This window comes from Leuciscus leuciscus, assembly GCF_965113295.1.
Source record: "Leuciscus leuciscus genome assembly, chromosome: 5".
NCBI lineage: Eukaryota > Metazoa > Chordata > Actinopteri > Cypriniformes > Leuciscidae > Leuciscus > Leuciscus leuciscus.
This window is the reverse complement of record NC_138729.1, coordinates 20159174-20187058: the sequence shown is the minus strand read 5'-3', so window position 1 is coordinate 20187058 and position 27885 is coordinate 20159174. Positions and strand designations below refer to the sequence as shown.

General features: G+C 37.3%; 2 protein-coding genes across 2 annotated transcripts in view; one reads left to right on the top strand and one right to left on the bottom strand.

Moving 5' to 3' along the window:
• The window catches only part of cert1a (ceramide transporter 1a), a 31878-nt gene extending 27437 nt beyond the window's left edge, over positions 1–4441 (top strand). The window contains exons 13-17 of the mRNA XM_082169971.1: positions 1162–1232; positions 1342–1470; positions 1652–1781; positions 2613–2750; positions 2839–4441. Of these exons, the coding sequence (XP_082026097.1) occupies positions 1162–1232; positions 1342–1470; positions 1652–1781; positions 2613–2740 (458 nt within the window). The 3' untranslated portion in view covers positions 2741–2750; positions 2839–4441. The remainder of the gene's footprint in view (positions 1–1161; positions 1233–1341; positions 1471–1651; positions 1782–2612; positions 2751–2838) is intronic.
• Positions 4442–5437: 996 nt separating this feature from the next.
• Positions 5438–15087, bottom strand: hmgcra (3-hydroxy-3-methylglutaryl-CoA reductase a). The gene is made up of 20 exons (XM_082169969.1): positions 14839–15087; positions 13418–13608; positions 13185–13296; positions 13009–13096; positions 12819–12903; positions 12574–12679; positions 12323–12429; positions 12127–12246; positions 11574–11734; positions 11005–11246; positions 10745–10914; positions 10229–10423; positions 8829–8987; positions 8503–8660; positions 8312–8417; positions 8006–8176; positions 7760–7900; positions 7485–7643; positions 7192–7346; positions 5438–6582 (listed from the first exon to the last, which is right to left on the bottom strand). The coding sequence occupies exons 2-20, from the start codon at positions 13580–13582 to the stop codon at positions 6528–6530; spliced, it is 2655 nt and encodes an 884-aa protein (XP_082026095.1). The 5' UTR covers positions 13583–13608; positions 14839–15087; the 3' UTR covers positions 5438–6527.
• Between the last annotated feature and the right edge of the window lie 12798 nt (positions 15088–27885).

Below are 27885 nucleotides of genomic sequence, written 5' to 3'. Positions count from 1 at the left end.
ATCATTTTGCTTTTTTGATCTTCTAATCTAATAGTGCCACTGTTTAGACATCAGGTTATCAGACACTGTATGTATAGGACATTGAAATCAGTGTTATTTTAGGCCCTGTTCACACCAGGTATTAAGATACGTTTTGGTCATTGTGGACGGGGGACACAAGTGGACGGGGGACACATTCCCGTTTACACCCGGTGTTTTACAGCTGTTTTGACAGATGTTGTGTTGTCTGTCCTGATTTCTTTGAGGGGAGGGTCTATGGGTGGGTACATTTTTGGGCTTTTTCATTTCTTTTGATCTGATGGATGAAATGAGCTCAAGCAATTTACATACCGTAAACCACAGAAAAAAAATACGGAGAACAGCAGCTTTTGTTTTTTGCTCTGGTAGCCACAAGACCATGGCGAACATGGTTGAGTGCGTGTTAGAGATCAGGAATGGTGAGAGAACACTGTGCTTCGTACGTTTTTTATATTCAAACCAAACTTGTGTCTTCAGCCGACAAAGTTTAAATCCCATCTGGCTAGCGGGCTTCCCATAATGTTTACGCAGTAGGTCATTTGACCACATGAGCGTTTACACTATGAAAACGATCTGGTCAAATGTGTTTTTTGACTCCCTCTTGAAGTGGCTGGAAGTGGATGAGCTTACAACGTTTTAGACCCCATTTCCACCTGTATGTCGTCCACTTGTGATCTGATCGACTTAAACGCATCTTAATACCAGGTGTAAACAGGGCCTTTAGTTTTTATGTTAGTTTTATTATAGTTTTAGTAAAATTTTGTATCTTTTATTTTTATAATTTTATTTTTCATGTTAATTGTTGTTTAATTTTTCAAGTTTAATGTGTGTTTTTATTTTATTTTATTTTTTTTATAAATGTTGCTATTTAGGTTTAATCTATTTTTGCTTTTAGTTTTAGTTTAGTTTTCATTTATTTCCAGTTAATAATTGTATTGCTTCAACTTAAACTAAACGAAAATTATAAATGTTGACTTGAAATACGTTTGTTTTTCCATCTAATATTTATATTTTATTTCAGCTTTATTCCAATTGGATTTTAATTTTTTTTAATAGTTTTAGTTAATGATAATAACTGATGCAAATAATAAGAAAATGCTGTTTTGGTTATACATGCAAACACATTTACCTTATCTTTTACAGCAACAATTGAAAGCTTTCAAGTGGTTGAGACGCTCTCGGATAAAGCGGTCATCATTCATCAGACACACAAAGTAAAGCACAATTCACTATTGAATTATGGTTGGTTGTTTCTGAAATCATTTGTGGTTGTTGCAGTTGCATTGACATCTTTAAATACACTTTCTCACTCCTCTTTTGTAGAGAGTGTGGCCTGCCTCCCAGCGGGACGTGCTTTATGTATCGGTTATTCGTAAAATTCTCTCCACCAATGAGAATGATCCTGACACCTGGCTGGTGTGCAACTTCTCAGTGGATCATGACGGCTATCAAGTAAGTACCTGGACTGCAGAAGTATCTTTTAAAATGTTTCCCTTTTCATACAATTTGATATCACAGACATTATTATTAGAAACCCAGAAACATATAAACACACAATATTCAACATTAAAGTTATACAATAAGCTGTGCATCAGAATACTCTCTAACAGAGGTTTTCTCATGTTTTCTCCAGTCCTCTGCTAGATGCATTCGTGCCAAAATCAATGTAGCCATGATCTGTCAAACACTAATCAGCCCACCAGAGGGAGACAAAGACATCACCAGGGACAACATCCTCTGTAAAATCACATATGTAGCCAACGGTAAGCCTAGCACTACAACCATGGTGCCAGTTTTCACTGGTCAGGGTGTCTGACCATCCTAATTGAATCCCCTAAAATAATGCAAACTAAAGGTTGGGTGGGTGTCTTAAAAGTACATACATGACTGTTTCAAAGTTTGGGGTCAGGAAGATTTGTTAGTTAGTAAGTATTGATCAAAAGTGACAGTGAAGATTTCAAAATGTATGTTACAAAATATTTCTATTTAAAATAAATGCTGTTCATTTCGACAAAAATATTAAGCATGTAAAAAAAATATATATATATATAATGTGTGTGTGTGTGTGTGTGTGTGTGTGTGTGTGTGTGTGTGTGTGTGTGTGTGTAATTTTTTATTATTATTATATTTTATTTTATTTTTGAGAAAAATAATAAATGTTTCCTGAGCGTATTAGAATGATTTCCGAAGGATCATGTGACACTGAAGACTGGAGTAATAATGCAGAAAATTCAGCTTTGCATCACAGGAATAAATTACATTTAAAAATATATTCAATTATAAAATAGTTATTTTAAATTGTAATAATATTTCACAATATTTCAACTATTTTAGTGACCTCTAATTTGTTAGTAATTGACTTGGTAAACTCTGAATTACCTTTAGTTCAGTTGAACACAAAAGAAGATATTTAAAAATAATGTTGTTAACCAGACAGTTGACATTCTTTAAAATATCTTCTAGCAAAAGACATCTGGCTGTTTAAAAATGACAATTTTTACACTGAGTACATAAGAGTTTGGATTGCAATCTTTGTTTTATTATATACATGATATAAAATGTCACATTAATGCTGTGTTCATGTAATCCTAAAGTAAATCCTGGTGGTTGGGCCCCTGCATCAGTCTTGCGAGCCGTAGCCAAGAGAGAATACCCCAAATTCCTCAAACGCTTCACCACGTATGTTCAAGAGAAGACCAGCGATGAGGCGATCCTCTTCTGAACAACACCAGGTAACTCGCACCTTGAACACAAGTGACTGTTTCCCGCTTGTAAATCACAACGCGTTGTACATTTTAATCGTGTTTTCTCTTCCCACAGGGTGTTTAATCTACATTCCCAGTTTGCTTTCTGACTCACCTGAAGAAACGCCTTATTCCCAATGCTCTACCATCACTCATGACAAAGCGCTGCTCTGCCCAAGTGCTCTTGACACTCTTCAGAAACCTTTTTCAAACTGTATCCATACAGACTGAACGAAAGCGGTACACCAATGTCTGTCAAACACACTAGAATAACCAACACAGTCTGTTCATCTTCAAAAGGCCTTACTTGTTTTCTCGTAAATGAGCTGCGGCTCAGGTTGTTAAAGTGTTTTACATTTTTGTAAATATTTGATCATAGTTTGAGTTCTGACTGTGGTCTTGGTGAAATATGTATAATGTAAACTTGATGCCTTGATTTATATGATTCTCACTGGCCAATAGCCGTTTGTCTTAGGAAGACCCTTTCTGTCCTCAAGATCACACTTCAGTCTTAAGATATATTGTACAGTTAGTGTATGAATGTTTAACATTATTTACATGTGAAGGCATTACACATTTTTGATTATTGTAATTCATAAATGTGGCTTTTGGCAAAGTGTATGTGTAGAGGGTATTTTGGTAGACCTGTAAAAAGTTGGTATATGACCATTATTCCCTTTTCTTTTTAAGTTAAGTTTAGTTTTTTGTTCTAATTTTCAGAAGTTTCAAAAATGATTTCTGCAGGTAGGCGGCACTTTGTTGTACAAATGCCTGTGTTTGGATGCTATTAGAGCAGTTTCATCATTCCACTTTTCATATTCCTTAATGAATTGGTTCATTATTACCTGTTGGTCTTCCATCTACACAATATGAGGAATTACAGCAGTTGTGCCATTTCACAGTTTATTGTCACTTACTCTGGTCTAATTCACTGTATGGAAAAATTTATGAATCTGGCACATTTTCAGCTATCACTAGATTTAAAGGAGTAGTTTACCCCAAACATGTCATAATTTACTCACTCTCATGTCATTCCAAACCTGAAGAACTTTCTTTATTCTGTCGAACACAAAAGAAGATATTTTGAGATATGTCTGTTTTTCCCCCATGCATTGGTAACTAAATCAGTTTGGTTACCAACATTCCTCAAAATATTTTCTTTTGTTTGGACGAACAACAGTAAATTATGACAATTGAAATTTTTTGGGTGAACTATCCCTTTAATAAAGGCTTCAACTTCATGTTTTTTTTTTTATGCAAGGCAAATCCATTTAATAATTGAATCATCTCACTGTTGTAATGTTTTTTGTTTTGACGTCAGTAACATTGTTTGCACTAAACAATATGATTTTAATTTTTTCTGTTTTAAAATTTTTCCTGTTTTTTCCATACTAATACTCCAGTTCCGAACGGCTGATTTGATGCATGTGAATGATCGAATCGTTGCATAAGTTATGCCGTCACAGATTTGCTGCTGCAGTACTGCTTAAAGCACTTTTATTTAGTTGAATGTGTGAAAATCTTAGTTTATGAAAGCAAGAAAAAATACTATTTTGAGATTGGTTACAAATGTTAATTGATTTTTTTTTTAAAGTTTTGTAAATGACCTTTCTATATATATGTAGTATCACCAACTTATTAATGAAACCAAATTTTATTAAACACAAGCAAAACTTTCACTTTTTCGTTTGTGTTTGTTACAGGCTACAGCAAATATTTAAGTACTGAGTAATATTAACTACATGTAGTTGCTATAGGGTTAGTTTCATGTAAATATGCAGAATATATAGAGACTACATATAACAAGGACACTGTAAAATCAATTGTTACTGCCTACAGTTGTTTTAATTTCACTAAAGGATGATTTTATGCGTGTTGTACAGGAAGAATATCTCACAGTACGTTGCAATAAACCAATTCAACCTCTGTGAACTCTGCACTGGGCGTTTCCAATCACGCTGAGCGCTGATGATGACTGACAAACCTATGGGCTGATATGGTATCATGAGCATGCGATAGGGTTACTATTCAAGACAAGCATTAGGGGAGGAGTAACACGGTTAGCGCTCTCAGATTAGTGTGTGTGTGTGTGTGTGTGTGTGTGTGTGTGTGTGTGTGAGAGAGAGAGAGAGAGAGAGTGAGTGAATCAAAAGCCCAAAGCCCGTTTCATCCCTTCAGGTCTGTCTAGGCTAGTGCCTCGCTGAGGTTAAGCCAATCAGCAGCCAGTATCCTGGTGAGATGTGATGCAGGGCGAGCTGATTGGTCGGCTCACACTCTGGTGAGGCAAGAGCCTATAATGTCATTGCCTTAGAGAACTCAAACATCTCACCACATTGGTCTCCAGCACACGCATGGCCTCAAAATATAACAGCTGTGCTTTTTTTTTTATTGAACTTTTTTTAGCTGGTTTTAGAGAATAAATCGCGACATGATTCATGTGGTGCTTTTTCTGTTTTGTTCTTAGGCTTATCACTTTGTAATCTTTCTTTCTTTAAAGTTGAGCTAAATGTTAGCAACACAGAAGAATAAATAGTAATGCACACAATGGCAACCGACATTATTTTTTTAATATGAAATGCATTCATATATTCATTCAAATAGTGTTTGTTTAGTATATTTGGTTAAAGTTGTCAGAGTGAGAAAGAGAATATGATCCATTCAAGCACAACACAATGTATGATATATTTTCCTTTATTATAAAAAAATATACAAAACTTTGCAGTTTATTATTTATTTAATCATTTGAATTGTGCCTTTGGGGAAAAAATAGCAAGCTTCCTTTCGGTCTTCAGCATGAAACGTACTTTTCTAAACATCAGCCACTCTTTTCCATTACATAAAAACCAGAACCAACTTAATAAAAGCCATTTCAAGCCTTCAGAAATTTGCAGTGTGTTGTGTATTGTTACATAAACCTATTGCAGTAGGTGTTCAAACACAAAGAAATAAGTAATTGAACAAAGAACTGAAACGTGGATCATAGCACCTTTTGAAATATGTGTCCCATCATGCCGTAGCACTACTCCTTTCAGTTACACAAGTCATTCAATACATTCCTGTGTCATAGAAAAAAAAAACGAATGTACATTCTGGCACGAGAAACACTGCGATCACTGCTGACGGCTGCGTTTGGCAATTTCATAGTCGTTCTGTAATATTCTACATGTGTACCAACTAGTGAATCATAGTACTTTAAACTCCTCTGTGTCAGTACTGTCCTGTGCCATTTCCCTTTCTAAGTGCAAAGAAGTAAACTTTCTCTTTCCCTTTCTAATGTTGCTGTCCAGTTTGGCGAACAAGTTGGCAAAGATATGCTCCCAGTTGCCATCGCCATCAAATAAAAATAAAGTACAAAATGCTCTCCACTTTAACCCATCCAGTCAGCCTTGTAAGTGACCTGAACTTCATTGATTTTAGAAAACAAATTATGTTATATGGCCTTCTTTATCTGTATGTTCCGGCTGCTGTGGATCTAAGATCAGATTTGCTGTTCATAGCGAGTTAAGCTTGACAAAGCAGGCCTGGAAACTGCGATCCTGCTCAGATATGATTTAGAAATACCGACTCTAAGCTTGTGTACACAGCTGGTCTTGATTCCAGTCTTTAATTAATCCAGTCTCTTTAACAGATCAGGGAAACCATGAACAGTCGTAATTTTGTATTCCGTTTGCTGTCCTTGAAAATAAACTGAATTACTAATAATTTGTCCCTTGAAGTTGAGATGGTCTTTCTGTATGGCCCTTTGCCTCTTCAACAGGCGACGTCTTAAGATGCCTGCTTAGTACATGTTCCTGGAGCTTCTTGCAAATTCACTTTTGATCTAAAGCCAAAATATAAAAAAGAAATTATACAGGTGTTTGTAGATGATAGTTTACGTTACAAAACATGGTCAGTCTATTATTATTATATTATATACTATATGTATGTTTTGTACTATATTTTAATTTGTAAGGTTATTTTATTAATAGGATATTAAGATTACAATTATTATAATGATATATTACTGTGTGTGCGTGTATATATATACACTATTAATTTTTTTATTAAAATTATATATATATATATAATATATATACGTAAATTATATATATATATATGAAAAAATATATATTTATACAATTAATAAATAAATATATTTGTAAAATTATATATATACACACATATACACACATACATACATACAGTATATTACATACATGTGAATAAAACTATACATGATTAAAGGATTATTATATACATTTATATTCAATAAGTATTTCAGTTGTATCTGACTACATCTCTTGCCAAACACAAGAGACAGTCCATGAATTTTCTTGGCGATGATTTTTCCGGGATAAGTCGCTTGGTATATATATATATATATATATATATATATATAGTAAATAATATTAAAGTAATGTTCTATTCATATTTTATAAAGAATTCTTACCTGTTGTGAGTCATGTGACTTTTCACCAGGTGTCCGGCAGCAAGTGCAGACATGAGTGACAGCTCTCCTGCAAGCACGGTCCCACACACCACCTTGGCAAGCTGTCGGGCATTTTCGCCCGGACACACCTGATTGGCACCCAGAACACCCAACATCTAACAGGAAGAGACAGAGAGAATAAAACTGAATGATATGCTATGAGAGTGGCTTCAGAACTGTATATCCACAATGAAACTAAAACATACGTCTGTCTTTCGTAAGTGTCAAATATTGATCCTGTATCGAATAAGTACCTGTAAACAGGCCTGCTGTGGAGGAAGGTTAGTGCCTCCGCCCACAGTGCCCAGCTCAATGGATGGCATAGTACAGCTGATATAAAGATCCTCCCCAGTGTGGCCTGAGGCTTCCATTATAGTGATACAATTAGAGCTGCCCACTGTCTGCGCTGGGTCCTGTCGACAACAAATTCATTTGTACATCTGCACGTACTGTAACTATATAATCACACAACACATCATTATCCGTATCAAAATCATACTTCAAACAACACAGCATTAACTTTTATTACCTGTCCACAAGCAATATAGATAGCAGCTACGATGTTGGCGGCGTGAGCGTTATAACCTCCGATGCTTCCAGCCATAGCAGATCCAACCAAGTTCTTGTTTATGTTCACGTCTACCAGAGCCGCAGTCGACGTCTTTAAAATCTGCGAAAAAAACCCACTTGTGTGAGATAGTCCGGACTTTCATTCCAAAAACATAAATTTCTATCCAATATGGGACTTTTTGTAGAATATGATGTGGTTGTGTACCTCTTTGACAACTTTAGCTGGAATGGTGGCCTCACACACCACTGACTTGCCCCTGCCTTCAATCCAGTTGATGGCAGCAGGTTTTTTGTCAGTACAGTAGTTTCCACTAACAGCCAAAACTTGAAGCTCTGGAAATTCCTCTTTCAGCCTGGCGAGAGCCTGTTCTGTGCCCTGGTGACCAAAGAGAAAAGAAAGATAAAAACTCAGTGAAGCGCAAGTAATGAATCGTGTCAGGTCAGTTAAGATCATTTCAATATCTGCAGAGACCGTGTTTAACATCATTTTGTAAAATGCAATTCAGCGTACTTTCGAGATCATGTTCATGCCCATTGCATCTCCAGTTTTGGACTGGAATCGAATGTACAGGTTGCGACTTGCCAGGCCAATCAGAAGCTTCTCTAATCGTGCGAACCTACACAAACAACACAAATATATGTTTCAAAATCACTACTAACTGCACTACCACAATAAATCTGTTCAGTGAAATGGTCCCGTACCTGCTGGTCTGGTCAAAGGCCTCCTTGATGGTCTTGAAGCCCTCAGTGCTCTCCAGATAGGCCTTGACTTCAGCCGCTTGACAGGCAGAAGGCAGACGCACCACCGGCCCTCTGGTCATTGCATCTGCAAGAACACGGCTACTGGCACCACCTCCCAACTGTGGGACAGCCATTCACGACAACATTAGATTCGTGTGATTTACACTAGACATTACGCAACTTTACATCAGTTTAGGCTGCTGTTAAATGTGTTTGCCTTCAGGTTCCCTTTGAGAACTAAAACAAACAAAAAAACAGGAAAAACAAACTAAAATGGTTTTGCTTACAGCTATAGCTCTGCAGCCTCTATTTGTGCTGGCAACTAGACAGCCCTCAGTTGTTGCCATGGGGACTTGAAACTGCTTGCCATCCAATAACAGAGGACCAGCAACCCCCACAGGGACTGGCATGTAACCAATGACGTTCTCACAACATGTTCCCATCACCTGGAATAAATAACATGAGAATTAATGGTGAGGTTTCCATCAAATGCTCAAAAAACCTCAATAAACTGCTAAATGTTCTGGGTGGTTGCCAGGGTTGCTGTGCAGTTGCTGGCACATTACTAAATAGTGTTTCCTAGCCCAGTTCAGTCCACCCTCTAAGTATGGTATCAAATTAGTTATGAGCCAATTTATATATATATATATATATATATATATATATAGGTATTGCTCATTTTGGTATACATATAATTTTTTGTTTTTAGGTCAGTAGATTTTTTTTTTTTAAGTTAAATAAAATAAATAAATAAAATGTATACCCTAGTCAGGAAGAATGCATTAAATTGAGCAAAAGTGACAGCAAAGACATCTATTAAGGTTTTTAAAAAATCTATTTAAAATAAATGAAATAAATGCTGTTCTTTTGAACTTTCTATTCATTAAAGAATCTTCAAAATAATTAAATAAAAAGTATGATTAATAATATTAAAAAATATATATAGTTTACAAAAAAAGCAGCACAACTGTTTTCAACACTGATAATAATAAGAAATGTTTCTTGAGCAGCAAATCAGCATATTAGAATGATTTCTGAAGGATCATGTGACACTGAAGACTGGAGTAATGATGCTGAAAATTCAGCCTTTTCATTAAAGGAATAAATTACATTCTTAAAATTAAAAAAATAGAAAAGAGTTATTTTAAATTGTAATATTTTGTATAGTTCTGTCAAATCGATTAATCACATCTAACAAAAAATGGGTTTAGAAAGCAAAAATATATGTGTGTAATATATACTTATTATTATATTTATTTATATTATTTATGTCTGTGTGTATATACTGTACACACACACATATTTACACACACATACACACACACACACACACACACACACACACACACACACAAACACATATATAATATAAATAAATAAAATAATAATATACACACACATATATCATGTCAACAAAAACTTTAATGTTAGATCGTGATTTATCGATCTGAAAGCACAAATTTTAACAGTATTACTGTTTTCACTGTATTTTTTATTTTTAAAAAATGCCACTTTGGTTAGCATAAGAGACTTCTTTCAAAAACATTAAATAATCTTATTGGATCATATCTTTTTGAACAAAATTTGGAATTTGAAAACGTTTCAATGTCAGTGCATCCCTAGTTTGTTCAAATCAATAAAGCACCACTAATTAAATAATGTATGATGTAATGACCTCATGTCGTACCTTAGAGTAGTCATAGTCTTTATAAGGCAGACAGGAGAGAGCTGAGGGATCTGGGAATTTGGGGGAGAGCATTTTTCTACGGATCATCACCCCTCTCTCAGGGGTCTCCATCATGGCCTCCAGTTTGTAAGCTGGGATGTGCTTTGAGTTCACCAAAACGATCACCTCCTCATCACTGAGGTACCGAGCGCCCATCTGTGGAGTCAGAAGAGGTGACACTTAAATACTCACACACATACACTGTGATTATACTTGGATTAAGGTAACAGAAGTCTACTCTAGGAGGTAAATGGTTTAACTACATGCTTCTGATCTTGTCTAACGTCATAAACTAATTGGCTAAGAGTCAGAGTAAAGAGGGAGAGGAGGATCTCATTAGAGATTACATGGGTCAACCCTGAGGTAAAAAATAACTACAGCCTTCAGTCCCACAGTGAACCCATGGGTTAATCTTGATGTCGGAAAGGAAAACAACAAGAGAAACAGTATCGCTGGGATATTTAACAACACTCTTACCTCTGGGTTTTTCAGAATGGACAGACAATCTTCCACAGGTCTAGGTTCGGCAGGTACACTGATCGCAGGCTCCGACACATCAGCGTTTTCCAGAGTTTCATCCTCTCCCAGAACAAAATTACTTTTATGCTCAGGCTCTTTCAGGGCAGGCAGGGGCCGAATCACTAAATCTGAAAGAGAGAAATTGCTGTTAGATTCCATTATAGAGTGATGGTTTTGCATTAAATGAACACAAAAATTAAAAGGCAAGGAGGGAATACCTCTTTCTTCTTTGGTAACAACAGGAATGGGAGTTGGGGTTTTCTCAGGCTTGCTAGAACAGGAAACCTCTTTCCTACAGCACTGATCAGGAGACCATTTCTGCGAGAGCATGGAGCCTGGAGTGGGGACTTTCAGGGACAGGGTAGATTCCATCTCCACCTGCTCGAAGAAAATGTACTTCACAGCCAGGAACAGGGCTAGACCCAGTGTGATCATCTGCTCAATGTCCATGCTGATCATCCTAAACGCACAGAATAAAATAATAATCACATCATCGTCTTATTACTGTTATTATTAAGGATGCATGATGATATATCAGTATCATATTGGTAATCAGCGAATATTAGAGATTTTCTTTTCAATTTATCGTATCTATTGATATTGGATATTTAATTGTAGAACTATGTATTTTGAACTATTGAAACATAAAAACTAAAGAACTTAAAAAAAACTAAAAAACATTCAAACAATTGAAATTAATAGTAGATAGTAGAACAAATCCAAATATTAATGGCCAAAACCAGCATTATTATTAATAAAATGAATAAGACCTCTGAAGTGTGCCCACCTGGACATGTAAAAGTGCCACAGGGGCATGTCTGGTTCAATCCTCTTGGGCATATTGTCATTCAGGCTCACTCCAACTTGAGGAAGATCAAGAGTTCCGTTACTTGACGTGGGATCGGCAATCCACCGGCTATGAGCGTGAACCATGACCAGGCCAAGAGACTGCAAATATTAAACATGATCCAGACCATTAGAGACCAACCCATTAATATCACAAATCCCAGTATCAAAAAACTGTTGTAACGGTCTTGTTCTGTTTTGTTTTCATTCTGTTCCCTGTGCTGCTCTCTAGTTAGTTTCTATGGTTTCTGATTTTATTACGTTCACCTGTTGTTTTTAGTTACCCTGTGATCTCTGTGTATTTATATCCCTTCATTTCCTTTTTTCGTTGTCTTGTGTCATCTTAGTTTTACTTGATAGTTGTTTATAGCTTTCCAGTGTTCTCCTGCATTCCTTGAATATAGTGATTAAAGACTTATTCTAGTAATTCTCCTGCATCGTGCGATTTGTGCGACCAAGCATGACAACTGTAGTGTATTTGGTGGAGTGTGTACCATGATCATTTTGACTCTTTGCGTGACAGGGTTAGGCTTGTTGTCCTCTTCCTCTTCCAGAACTCTAGAAAAGTGGCTCAGCTGCCAGATGGGTCGTCCCTCCCTGCTTTCTCTGGACAACTGATTGAAATAGACATATATGTTAGAATATGATCTAATCTTCATTTATGCGTACTGCGCAAATAATCGTACATACCTCCAACACAAGAGAGACACAGGCCGGGAAGAAGGTCATGAACACAAAGTAGTTCGCCAGGACAGACATACAACCAAAGCAGCACATGATCTCAAGCTGTCGCACACCTGCAGGAAAACAACGAAAGGGCAAAATAAAGTTAAGTTTAAGTTAAAATTAAGTTTATTGCTGCTGGGTTAATCAAATCTGTTTAATGTTAGCGCATTCCACCTGTGCTAATTTTCTGTCTCATATGAAAGGGTGAAGTTTACCTGACATTGTTCCCACACCGATCACCAGGCACTCCACAAGGGCATCAAGAGTAAAGGTGGGTCCTAAAACGGCCATTCCTTTGGCAATATTCTCTCTCACCTCATCCTGCAGGACAGCCAAAAAGCCATTTACAAAAACCCAAGACTGGCATAATTGGTCTTATTTACTTAACCCTCAGTTTAATGTAACAAATGTGGACTGGACTGAAAAATCTCGACTGAAAAAAAGCGAAAAGGTGAAGTACCTGTGAGTTGGAACTCAAAGCAAACTTGGCCAGAGCACATGCTTTTGAGAGGTCAATCAACAGAAGAAAGAATGGCAAGGCCTCACTGTGAATATTAATACAAAATATAAACATATAATATATGTACAAAGAATTTTCCAAAGCAATACTTCTAAAATTTCAAGTGAGAGTGATACACAAATGTACATACTTGAGGCCTGTCAGCTCCTTGTCCAGGAAGTGAATCACAACCGTGCTGAACACAAAACTGGAGAATATTGTGAAAAGTCCTGCAATGCCTGAAATGAACATTTAAAAATGAACACTTGCAATTCATGTCACCTCACAAAATAATTGTATTAACTAGGTTTAAAAGCTTCAACTCACCCAATATGTATTTGGATCCTAACTGTCGAAGATTTTGGAATTGAAAATAAATATAGACGATTGCTATACATCTTGTGATTGTCAGGATAATGATATCGCTGCTTAGGATTTGCTGGAGACAAGATAGAAAGGGGAAAAAACATAATATTATAATTCAAAGAGAAAATAATATCATTCAACTTTACTTTAACCACCACCATGATTTATTTTATTTCCAAAGTAACAAACTGTACCTCCTCTAATTTGGGGCAATCAAAGTTCCACCCACAAATCTGGTCATTTCCAGTGAACATGTTCATGGACATCATGCAGATGGTGAGAGTCACAGTAGCCACAATGACTTCCCAAGGATGGGAGGCCACAAAGAGGCCGTGGATTCGGAAAAGTCTCGTCAGCATGATGAATTGTGTGTTGCAGTCTCTTACTGTAAATGACAAAAGCAAAGAAGAAAAGACAATTGTTAAACAGGATTACAGTGACAGAATTATGATTATTCTTTCACTCATAACATTGCAATTTCATGAGTATGAAATCAAATCATGCACAAAATATATACATATATAAATATATAAAAAATATATAAAAAACAATACATTTGTGAAAGAAAGAAACATTTAAAAGTACTCCGAGAGCATAACTTACATTTTAGTTAAAGTTGGCATGAAACTGAATTTGCAATAGTCTTTTCTTCCCATTTGTGACATACATCCGGGTAAAACACAAGAAAAAAATGTAGGGCAGAACTTTTGTCTATCAGGAATTTATTGGTTCGTTGGTGAACGAACGATCTCATGTGATTGCAGGTTGTCCAGCCCTCGAGGAGGCAGTGCACACATCATCAGAGATGTAGTTGCAAATGGGCGTTATTTTGATTAAAGATAATGAGAGCACATGAATATATACATTTTCTTTAAATAATATACAGCACCATTAAATCATGTGTAATAACTACTGGTGCAATAGTCCATAAAAAATAAGAATGGTCTTTTTTGATTTCATGGTGACTTTAAAAGATGTTTTGCAGTCTTTATTACTGCAGTTACACTGTATAGTAACATCAGATGGCTTGATATAAATTCAATGTGCTAAATACATATCTGATGTGACAGATGACAGACAGTGCCATCTGTTTCTGTATTTACAGTTTTGATTGTGATGACCAATAATCAGATTATGATGACTGATTTAATTGTAAAAAAAAAAAAAACGTATAAGATTTAATATCAAAATAAAAAAATTGAAATAACTTTTTTGTATGTGGTGATAGGTGATGGTAAGTACGTACTTTTGTAATCATTAACCCAAATGACTCACCTAAACACTCATGATTAGATTTTAAAATATTCCCTTTATACAGTTTATTTAAATTACTTTAAAATATTTACAATAAAAGTGTATCAATAAACATTATATTGAATAAATACTCTGGACTTTCTTCTGCACTTTGCATAAGCTCGTACAAAGATTCTGACTTCATGTTCTGCTTCACCGACAATGATAATAAACCAGATGAGCAACTGATGCAATCATGCAGTAACGAACTGAAGGACATTGACATTCAAAACATGAATCATGGATGACATGGTATATTAAGCAGGCATGTGTAAAATAAAAGCTATGGATCTCGTATGTAGATCTCGATGCAGGTACTTACCAGTGAGGGTCAATGAGGGTTAAAGAATAAGTACACCAAGAGCAGATCACTGTCAAATCCTCCTCATATGCGATTAAATAAATAAAAGACTATAGATATTTCCACTATTACAAATTAACATTTAGCGGTGGTTTTCATAATTAGAGCGGCCGAGATAAATAAATACAGACGATAGTAATCCATATCCCGTCGTTTGAGACAGGACTCCAGTCGCTAACACCGGCATCCTCCTCTAGGCTTATATGAAGCGATGGCATGGCTCTGCGTCAGTCGAGTGATGAGCCAATCAAATCGTCGAACCATACCGATACGCGAGAAAACCACACCCAATTCTTCCAGTGAACTGTGTTTGAAGCGGTATGAAGGCGTGTCCTGACGGAGAACGCGTGATCTGGCCATCCTTTGAATGTGTGCGTGTGCGTGTGCGTGTGTGTGTGTGACAAATGTCCCCACAAGGATAGTAAAACCTGAGATCACCTACATATTGTGGGTACCAGCCAGCGGTCCACATGAGGGAAATGGGTTAATAAACATCCTAAATTATGTTTTTGAAAATGTAAAAATGCAGAAAGTTTACTGTGATGGGTAGGGTTTGGGTTAGGGAATAGACTTCCGTTTGTACTGTATAAAAACCATTACGTCAATGGAGAGTCCCCACAAAGATAGCGAACCAGACTGTGTGTGTGTGTGTGTGTGTGTGTGTGTGTGTGTGTGTGTGTGTGTGTGTGTGTGTAAACCTTATTGGCGCAACCTTGACCTTTAAAAATATCGAGATATGAAAATATCCGACCTTGGAACTGCAATATATACTGAAAGATGACATTCAATATCATTGGATTTTGTAATCACACTCTCAATTAATCTTGGTTAACATTTTTTTTTATCAATAACAATTCTCTGATGATCTATGGTTCTGTTTCATGAAACGTACATTTCAGAATTTTTGACAAAATAAAATAAGCCATATGAACCATGGAGTTAATATAAAATGTAGTTTGTTTACTTTTTAAATGTGCAAATATTCCACAAAAGGTTTATGTAAATTCTTAGGAGCTATAGTAGTTTGGCCTGCAAATACTTAGGCTACTCATTTTTAGGGCCCGAGCACCGATGGTGTGAGGACCCTCTTGGAATTGCTCTGTTTATTATTATTATTCTTCTCCGCATTTAATTGCATTTTTGAGGGCCTAAACATGCTCGAAAACTCACGAAACTTTGCACACGCGTCAGAACTGGCGAAAATTTACATCTGATATAGGTTTCAGAATTGGGCGGGGCAAAATGGCTCGATAGCGCCACCTATAAAAGTTCAACAGAGTGCGCCTCCCGCTGTGTTCCACGTACGTGTACGAAATTCGGTACATATGTGTAATGACCTAATACCTACAAAAAAGTCTCTTGGAGCATAGCTCTAAACACAACAGGAAGTCAGCCATTTTCAACTTCCTCTCTGATTTTTGTGCACTTTTTGCCATTTTCAGGCCTCGTACTTTAACGAACTCCTCCTACAGTTTTAATCTGATCATCTTCAAATTTGGTGAGTGTAATCTTAAGGCCTTTGCGACGTTAAATTGCGAAGATCTTGAGTTTTCGTCGAAGGGCGGGCCCTCGGCGGCCTGACAAATTTTGATGTTTCGCCATGAAACAGGAAGTTGCTGTAACTCAGGCATGGAATGTCCAATCTGCCCCAAACTTCACACTTTTGATAAGCGTTCTGTCCTGAACACATGACCATGCTCATATTCAGTTACAGTCATAGCGCCACCTGCTGGCAACAGGAAGTGACATGTTTAACACTCTTGTGGACTCCTGATAACATATAAAAAAGTGCCAGCAAGTGCTAAACATGCTAACAACTTACTAGAAACATGCTAAAACATGCTAGCAAACACTTAGCTAAGTGCTAAAGCATGCTGTTACTGCAATTAAATAGGAATTTGCTGTAACTCAGGCACGGAATGTCCAATCTGCCCCAAACTTCACACGTTTGATAAGAGTCATGGCCTGAACACATCTACATGAGAATATTCAGTTATAGTAATAGCGCCACCTACTGGTAACAGGAAGTGTCATGTTTAACACGTTGATGCCGTTCTAGCAACATGTTAAAAATGCCATTGACTTCTAAAAATGCTAGAAACATGTTAAAACATGCTAGCAATACTTAGCTAAGTGCTAAAGCATGCTAATTCAATGAAACAGGATGTTGTTGTTACTCAAGAAGGCAATGTCCAATCTGCGCCAAACTTCACACTTTTGATAAGCGTTCTGTCCTGAACACATGACCATGCTCATATTCAGTTACAGTCATAGCGCCACCTGCTGGCAACAGGAAGTGACATGTTAAACACTGTTGTGGACTCCTGATAACATATAAAAAAGTGCCAGCAAGAGCTAAACATGCTAACAACATACTAGAAACATGTTAGCAAACACTTAGCTAAGTGCTAAAGCATGCTATTGCTGCAAATAAATAGGAAGTTGCTGTAACTAAGGCATGGAATGTCCAATCTGCCCCAAACTTCACACTTTTGATAAGCGTTCTGTCCTGAACACATGACCATGCTCATATTCAGTTATAGTCATAGCGCCACCTGCTGGCAACAGGAAGTGACATGTTTAACACTCTTGTGGACTCCTGATAACATATAAAAAAGTGCCAGCAAGTGCTAAACATGCTAACAACATACTAGAAACATGCTAAAACATGCTAGCAAACACCTAGCTAAGTGCTAAAGCATGCTATTACTGCAATTAAATAGAAATTTGTTGTAACTCAGGCACAGAATGTCCAATCTGCCCCAGACTTCACACGTTTGATAAGAGTCATGGCCTGAACACATCTACATGAGAATATTCAGTTATAGTAATAGCGCCACCTACTGGTAACAGGAAGTGTCATGTTTAACACGTTGATGCCGTTCTAGCAACATGTTAAAAATGCCACTGACTTCTAAAAATGCTAGAAACATGTTAAAACATGCTAGCAATACTTAGCTAATTCAATGAAACAGGATGTTGTTGTTACTCAAGAAGGCAATGTCCAATCTGCGCCAAACTTCACACTTTTGATAAGCGTTCTGTCCTGAACACATGACCATGCTCATTCAGTTACAGTCATAGCACCGCCTGCTGGCAACAGGAAGTGACATGTTAAACACTGTTGTGGACTCCTGATAACATATAAAAAAGTGCCAGCAAGTGCTAAACATGCTAACAACATACTAGAAACATATTAGCAAACACTTAGCTAAGTGCTAAAGCATGCTATTGCTGCAATTAAATATGAATTTGCTGTAACACAGGCATGGAATGTCCAATCTGCCCCAAACTTAATATGTAACATGCAATAAACATGCTAGCAACACATAGCTAAGTTCTAAAGCATGCTAGAAATGCTAAAGGAAGTTGTTGTAACTTAGGCATACAATGTCCAATCTACCCCAAACTTCACACGTTTGATAATAGTTATCTCCTGAACACAAGTCCATGCTCATATTCAGATATAGTCATAGCGCCGCCTGCTGGCAACAGGAAGTGACGTTTAACACTATTCTGGACTCCTAATAACATATAAAAAAGTGTCACCAACTGCTAAACATGTTAGCAACATACTAGAAACATGCAATCAAATACTTAGCTAAGTGTTAAAGCATCCTATTACTGCAATTAAATATGAATTTGCTGTAACTCAGGCATTCAATGTCCAATCTACCCCAAAATTAAAGGGTTAGTTCACCCAAAAATGAAAATTCTGTCAGTAATTACTCACCCTCATGTTGTTCCAACCATGTAAGTCTTTCGTTCATCTTCGGAACACAAATTAAGATATTTTTGATGAAATCTGACAGAATTTTGACTCCTCCATAGGCTTCCAGTGTGACCGAAACTCACCGGCCCAGAATAGTTATTAAAACATCGTTAAAATAGTCCAAGTAACTACAGTGGCACTACATTAAGTTTATCATGCGACGAGAATACTTTTTGTGCGCAAAAACAAACAAAAATAACGACTTTATTCCACTTTTCATTTCCTTCTCTCTGGGCCTTGTAGCCACAACGACATCTGCTTCTCGCGTTAAGTGATCATATGGGAAGACACATCGTCTTGTGTCCGTACTGGTTAATAATTGCCCCACGAGGAGCAATTTGCCAGCGCCAGTTCGGCTGGCCTCGTGACATTCCAGAAGACACACACACACACACACACACACACACACACACACACACTCGTGGACTTTCAACCAGAAACCCACCACGAGATGCAACTGAAGCACATTTCCATATATGGACTTCCACATAGTAAAATTTCATTTTACCATTCATTACAAATTTATAATAGAGGTGTGGTTTGCTAGAGTAAAATCTTTAATTCCGAAGATTCATTGAAAGGAAATCACTCCATAGTGTCTTGTAACTCGAACCTGGTCATAAACTTTTATGGCTCCAAAGCTGCAGCTCATCCAGCTCCTTTGCAAGCCAACATTCCAACACCTTAACACACATGGAACATTTCAGAGAAAACTCTTCAAATGTTTGATATGTATTCCTGTGTTTCTCAAGTGTCTTCACATGCCATAACGGAAATACTGACCATTTTATTGTGTGTTTAAGCAAGCTTTATTTGTGTGTAATGATGCATATGAACATAATGTTATGTGTGTCCAATATCTACCTGTAATTCTTGGTATCTGTCTGACCGCCCTGTTTTAATTCAACCAGTCCCGCACATAGTATTACAGTAAGATGTATTGTTCCAGGTGTACAATCTTAAGAAGAAATATGAATTCTTTCTCTCATAAGACATATGGTGAAAGTAGGCGTTTTCTTCTTCACACAAAGAGAATTTTCCCGCTTCAGAAAAGACAATCTGATTCGCTGTCGTTCCAAGAGAAGGCGTAAACAGATGTTTGTTAAAAGGCAGAAACCCCCTCATCTCGCCCTCTTCTCTTCTCTCCTCTCTTCCAACTCAACTCATCCAACTTCTCTGGACCCTCTTCCTCGGCGCAGCGTTTCTCCAAGGAACATCTGAAGGAGGCCCTGGCCTTCTCCTCGGACCAACACATGTTCGAGTCGTAGCTCCCGTTCGTTGCAACTAAGATTTCCAGCCTCTCCCATCCCGGGAGACGAATCTGAACTTTTCCGGTAACGTTAAATTCAAGTGAGCCTTTACATCGTTTTTCGAAACGACCCAGAAGAAGAAGCTAGACGCAAACCAGCCGGACACGCGCACGCGCGTCCCCTTTTCAGCATCACACTGAAAGAGTACCACATCTCGCAAGTATATTGATTCCTATAAAAGCTGTTCCAGGTGTCTAGGTCTTAGGTCTGTGAATTAAGTTACCCTCCATATCTTATATCTTTCTTTCTTTCTTTCTTTCTTTCATGTCATTCATTCCGATCACGTCATGCTATGTTTTATGTTTTTGTTCGGTTAAATGTGTGTCTGTTTTCTCGTTTGCATTTTACGTACGTTTATATTTGTAGCTTATAATCTCTAGCGTGTGCCATTTTATTAATAAACCCATTTATACTTTTAACTGGCTCTGTGTTTGAAAACCCACTTTTTATAAAGTCAATGAAACAAAAGATCTATAAAGCTACAGGCTCTATAATATTAGACTACATTCAGTAGTTTTAATTAATAAACTCAATAAAGTTTAATGTTCTTGGCCAGAACCTAAACTTTAGTGGAGTTTGTGAATACCCCTTCTTAACTGTACTGACCTTACATCTACTCGCTGGCCGAGTTAAAGGTTGGTCAGACCAGTTACAGAACGAGGCATTTCCTATAATAAAAAAAAATAAATAAATGTACATGCGACTTATGAATTATGACCATGAGTCAGAGATATTAATATCCCAAGATTCCCCATATTCTTGAGCTAATTCATATTTACCCAGATGCATATTCGCTACAGCCTCGTAGTGTGTTTGCGCTGCGCGTCTGTGTTGCACGTCATCACGCAACACACACATGACCGGCGTCGGCCAATAGTGAGCCTACGTGGTGACGTGTGACACAGACGCGCTGCGCAAAAACACTACGCAAACCAACTAGACATCCAGAGAGAAGGAAATGAATAGTGGAATAAAGTCGTTATTTTTGTTTGTTTTTGCGCACAAAAAGTATTCTCGTCGCTTGATATACTTAAGATTGAGCCACTGGAGTCACTTGGACTATATTAACGATCTCTTTAATAACTTTTCTGGGCCAGCAAGTTTCGGTCACACTGGAAGCCTATGGAGGAGTGAAACATGGCTCAGATTTCATCAAAAATATCTTAATTTGTGTTCCGAAGATGAACGAAGGTCTTACGCGGTTGGAACAACATGAGGGTGAGTAATTACTGACAGAATTTAAATTTTTGGGTGAACTAACCCTTTAATATGTAATATGCTAGAAACATCATAAAACATGCTAGAAATGCTAAAGGAAGTTGTTGTAACTCAAGCATACAATGTCCAATCTGCCCCAAACTCCACATGTTTGATAAAAGTCCTGCACTGAACACATCTACATAGCGATATTCAGATATAGACATAGCCCCACCTACTGGCAACAGAAACTGACATGGTTAACACAGTAATGCAGTACTAACCACATAACTATTGTGTACTAAGCATGCTAAAAACATACTAAACCTGCTAGCAACTACTATATATACCTCCTTAAATGCACATTGTCCAACCATGCTCTGTCTTCCTAAAGCCACCGGGTGGCGGCGGCACGGGTGCGAGGGCCCTTTCATCGCTGCTTGCAGCTTTAATTATGTATTAAAATTGCCTTACAAGTATATTGTTGTATAAATATAGATATATTTCAGATCTCTGGATTCTTTTTATATAAAGATGAGTGTGAGTGTATTTACACACGTTGCTGCTGGACTTTAGAGCCAGGTCCCACTTACATAATAAATTCTTGATTCTTCTCAGGCCAAATTTGCCTGCATTTTGACTTTGGCTGAATTATGTAACCTATGATTTCTAATCTAACAGTTACTTATAAATGAGAAATTATAACATTATTTTTCATGTGTATTTTGTTCAAACAGATTAAAAGAAGAGAAAGAAGAAAACATTAAAGAGCTCATCTCGAGACTCGATCGGATCTTGATTTTGACCAATCAGATTAGAGGAGCAATTGAATCACCCAATTTGGCGCCAATCAACAACAGAAATTATTATAACAAACCTTCATAGAAATTTCTGCCGAATATTCCTAAATAGCTCAGACGTTACACTTTTATTAAGCGCCATGTGTCGAATTGTTTAATGCAAACAAATATGGATTTAAACCAGGATGAGACCATCGCGACCGATGACGACAGTGGTGAAGTAGACGAGAGCGTTTACCTCAGCAGGTCATCTGATTTACGTCTAACTAACTTACTCCAGTTCTATATTTTGACCAGAGTTGGTCAAATGTCGCGAAAAGTCGAGATTTGTAACGAATGGTATGGTAACGAATGATTCATATATTATTGTAGGTTAATGTTGACAGAATATCAGTTATCGTCCTCCCCCATCGTCGTCTCTCCTGGAGCCCTGAGTGAAGGTATGATCATACGTTAATCAAAATTCAGCTCGTTTCTTGAGAAATGTCATTTTCGATTTTGATCCTGTAAATATCATAGTTTTAAACTAATTTTGTGAAGAAATTTCAGTGGTGCTTGCCCTTGCAAAACTTAACCATGATGCGAGGTTGTTATCATAGATATATTATAATATAATGTATCTATGATAACAACCTCGCATCTCATTATATCATCGCATTATAATATAATGTATCTATGATAACAACCTCGCATCAATTAACGTTACTTTAGCTTAAGCTGCAACTATACAGTTGTTGGTAGTGTAATTAGTAGGCTAGTGCTTCGAGTCAATGATTACCTTAATTACAGCGACTCGAATCTTTTGAATCGGGACAGCACATTGAGCACAACCATAGATATATAGTAGCAGTATATAACGTTATATGTAACGTTATAATCGGGACAGGACAACCATAGATATATAATAGTATATATATGTATACAATACATATATATACTATATATCTATATATCTTGACACTACTAATTACACTACCAACAACTGTATATTTGCAGCTAAAGCTAAAGTAACGTTAATCTCTTTGGTTTACAGAGATTTCTCCTCAGATTGGCCTGCAGTGTTACACCAAACAGAGCAGAAAGACATTTACAACAGAACAGGTAGGCCTAGATTACATTATACTATCCTAATCAAATCTGCACCACTGCAATTGTATTTACATTATGTGTTGAATTATTTTATTTTATTTTATTTTATTTTATTTTCTAATGAGCAGACTAATGGCACCATGGTTCCACCAGCAAATCTTGTAAGGTGTGTAAAAACCGTCTTTTTTTTTTTTACTTGTAAAAATACACACTCAACTGTAAAATTCAAAGAATAATAATTTGATTTGTTCTGTGTTTATCAAGAGTTCAAGCTGTTCTTGATGAAGAAGAAAGTTCTCCAGAAAGGGAAAACTGTGAAGGTAACCCAGTTGATGTACAAAGACTGAAAAAGTGAACTTTAAACAAGTTCCATAAGACCCCAAAAAATATTTAGTGCCTTACAAATGAAGAATGCAATATTGTTAACTATATAGATCTTTTTTAAAACGAGTTGACTGTCAGCTACGCAACTGATCCTCCATGTTTCATGGTTTCAGCGATTCTATAAGTAGTTCATACCCCTGATTTGTGACTAATTCTTATGTACCTTCTGCCCCCTAGTGGCGAGTCCCATTCCCATACATGGCAGTAACTCTGATGCTTCTCATCTGGAGCCTGGGCCTTCTTTGAGACGTTCGTTGAGAATAAGTGCCAAGAATATCGGAAAGAAAACTGATCCATTGCCCACAATGAAGAGTACACAACTACTTAATACTCAAAAAAGGTCAATCTTGAATATGCTATATGGAATTCACTGATTATTAACTTTCATATTGTCGATTGCTAAAATATAGTACTGAAAATTTGAGGTTCAAAATCGTATTTAAACCGGAAGATGAATAAAGCTTTCACATTATTAACATTTTAAAACAAAAAAATTGTATGACGTGAAAATGTCTAGGGGTGTGTCTCAATCAGCTCCTTATGCCTGGCTCACACTACAGGAGTTTATAAAATCCTAACCGATTGTAAAATCTGGTTGCAGCACACACTTAAGGAGAATCTTTGCAGATTTTCTTCCCACAAATCTTAAACATGCTCACACTACAAGATTTGAAAATCGCGGCGCATCACACACTACAAAATGTTATTAAGATTATCGTGCCAGAGGAAGCGCCTCACGTGATCTCACGCAGCAGATCTGAAGCGGAAAAGCTTTGTAAACACAATATCTGTCCTTCATATCAAGTCATATTTGTGAAAAGGTAGCCGTGACTAAGGAAAGCGAAATCTTTCAAAAATCATCCTTTTAAAGGAACACTCCACCGTTTTTTGAAATAGGGCTTATTCACCTTCTTTCCTACATTTAGATTGGTGGGCAAATACATTTTTGTCTCAGTGCATGCATTGTTTTAGTTTAACAGGGTCGGCGCTAGCTTAGCTTAGCATAATGAATGGAATCCTTTGTTGCCAGCTAGCATGTCCTGAGTAAAAGTGATATAAAAAATAAATAAAAAACCACCTAATTACTTCTTGTGGCCTGCATATTCACAACAAGTAAAAAATAGCGATGCAGATTAACACCAGGCGATTTCCTATGCAGATATTGACTTGGGACTATATTAGGGGGAAGCACAGGCGAAGCACTGCTACTTGGGCGCAGAGATATCACGCCCAAGTAGCAGTGCTTCGCCTGTGCTTCCCCCTAATATAGTCCTTAATATATAAGTCAATATCTGCCTAGGAAATCGCCTAGTGTTAATCTACATCGCTATTTGTACTTGTTGTGAATACGCAGGCCACAAGAAGTAATTAGGTGTTTTTTATTTATTTTTTTATATCACTTTTACTCAGGACATGCTAGCTGGCAACAAAGGATTCCATTCATTATGCTAAGCTAAGCTAGCGCCGACCCTGTCAAACTAAAACAATGCATGCACTGAGACAAAAATGCATTTGCCCACCTATCTAAATGTGGGAAAGAAAGTGAATAAGCCCTATTTCAAAAAACGGTGGAGTGTTCCTTTAAAGGGTAACTAAACCCCTGGTCAGAGCCTGACTCCACCCACTGGCCATATTTGAAAAATGCTAGAAAAGTGGGCAGACCCCAGCGGAGATAGAGGGGACGAACCGTGAGTGGGGGGGCGTGCACCTGAGACCTGCTGTCAGACTCTCTAAAATGGAGAGTGACTCACAGGGTCGTAAGACGACGTAAAGTACATGCATCTGATGAGTTTTATCGAGTTGATGTCAATAGCGCTCGCTCTCTCTATAGGCATTTTCATATTTTGCCGCTATGTGAAAAAATCCAGCAAAATGCGCTGGCGCGTTTGTCGACCCCAGAGGATTAACTTTAGCCTAACCATAAATTGTGATTAAAATATGATCACTCACAATAAGACGCCACTGCGGTGGTGGAGTCCATGCAGGAGGAGCAGCGTTTGGCACTGCGTCGCTTTTCAGCGCGAGCTGTGTGGAGAAGCCCATTTCCACCTCTATTGCGTTGGAAAAGCAATTCCGCGTAAAATGCAGGTTTCACACTCACGGTCTTCCAGGCCAAGTGAATGCAACCACTGGCGCCTAATTTCCAAGTCTGCTGGAAAGCTATGCAGTCCAGCAGTGCTGTTGCAACCAGCAACACTACACCTACGTACCCTCCTGACCACTGTACTAAATACAGATAAATCTACGCTAGCTCGTACCAGGGGCGTGGTGAGCTGGAACCTGCTTACATCACGTAGTACCGCTTACGTCACGTAGTACCGCAAACATCCAATAGGAAAATTCAACTGCAGTAGCCACTGTTCAACCTGAAGAGGGCAGCACTCAGACGTTTTTACACCATATATTGTAGAATTAAAACACTTTATACCCAAATGTCAAAAAAGTTACTCGAATCAATGAACAGCACTAATAAAGCCCCATTCTTACAGATCATTAACTAAAAAAAGTTGGTTTAGGGTTTAGTTACCCTTTAACATTTAAGGATATGTCTAATGAATGGCATCAGCGCTGGTCAATACAATGAATCAATGCCATTGTTCATGAAGTGACGCATCAGCTTCAGCGTTGCCCGTGCGCCGCTTTGCTGCTCAGCTGAGCCTTGTAAAGTGGAGCTCAAAGTTCAAATTAAATATTAAAATAATTTAACAGCTTGTTTCATTACATCTATCTTTAAATGAATCCGCTTTTTTTTTGTTACATTTCCGTTGAATGAACAGTTTAATGACTCACTCAAAGACTGTCCCACAATGTAACTGGACTGAGTGACAGCCTGTCTAGAATGTGCAGAGACTATCAATGTCAATACTGGTGAAATATCAGCAGAAAGCCTCTCGTAAAGTGAGAACTAACTGTTATATAACAATGGCCTAACAAGCTCATTGTCAGGTTTATGTTTTGTTTATTATATTATGTGGACCCGACCCTTATTTTGACATTGTATCTTCATTTTACTCCACTTCGTTTTAACGCGCTTTTTAGTGTCGGTTTCATTACTGAACATGTACTCGTCTTCGTGCCTGCTGACCACAGCGTAAGACTTATTTATTTAGCAATAAATAAATGGAGATAATAATGCATATCGCGCTGTTGAGTCACTCAAAATGACCTCAAGGGAAATTCCTTCACCACGACAGCCCTACTTGTTTCTTATTGGCTATTTTGACAGTACTGACGTAATCACAGTCTTGCTCATCCCGATTTAAAATCCTAAATATCAAACATGTTTGATGTGATCGAGGCGAGCCCGATTTGTCTGAGAGCAGATAGGGAGGTGCAAGATTCGATCTGTGAACGCCTCACATTACCAGATAATCTGCTCCGAACATCTGAACCGATCAAGGTCATCGACAAGATTTTTTCTCCGATTCTCGGGAGGGGAATATCGGGGATAAATCGGCCTAAAACTCCTGTAGTGTGAGCCAGGCATTAATTCAGTAGTCAGGGCACTTATACTTTTGCTCCCTAAAAAAGTCCCACAATGCACAGTGAAAACAAGGGAGCATCAATGAAAATTTGTAAAACTATCCGGTGTAAAATGTTCACTGCAGTGGCGGGTGTTGGTGGGGATTCTCAGTTCTTCATCAAAGTGGCTCTTCACAAAATTATGGATATCTCTTGATGTCACTGTTTTTAGGAGATTTAAATAAGGAGCTGTTTTGCAGTGGTGGCTGGTGGGTTTTAAAAAAGAGGAGGCACACAAAATTTTAGCGGTCAGATTTTTGAACTACTTTAAAATAAAAGGGAGGATTTAACTCTAAATGCGCAATCTCATTGGCTGATAAATCTTTAAAGCCCGTTTTCTCAAAATGACTTTTCTCTCATACTCCAAGTCCGAAATCTCCACTTCAGTATACACCAAACTTTCCAGTCTTTTACCTAGTTATATTATGAAGACATTTCCAGAGGGATTTGTAAATATATTATTCCTAGCCTGATTTATATAACATTTTATTCCAAAAAACATGGCTTAAATAAATTTTTTAAGGCTATTGACAGTATATTCTGATTTACAGGATAACAAAAGTAGATATCCATAAATCCCTCTGTAATTTTTTTCCCCATCTAATATGTGAACACAATGAAAAAATAATTTTGAACCTGGCTTTATCCAATACTCAGATTTCGTTTTTTTTATATATATATATATATATATGCAAATTAGTGCATATTTAATTAGATAATGCCTAATTTGCATATTTAAACATTAAATGACAGAAAACTTGTAATAAATTTTTTTCAGCGTTTTAATGTAGGTAATCAACTGGGAAAGTTTCATGGTGATATCTGTTAGTTAAAAATGTTACCCTATTCACCTGTAGTGTCTCGCCTCAAGCAGCAGTCAGTTCTCACCACAGTTTGGGAAAATGCTACAAAAGTGGGCATGGTGAGCTGTGGA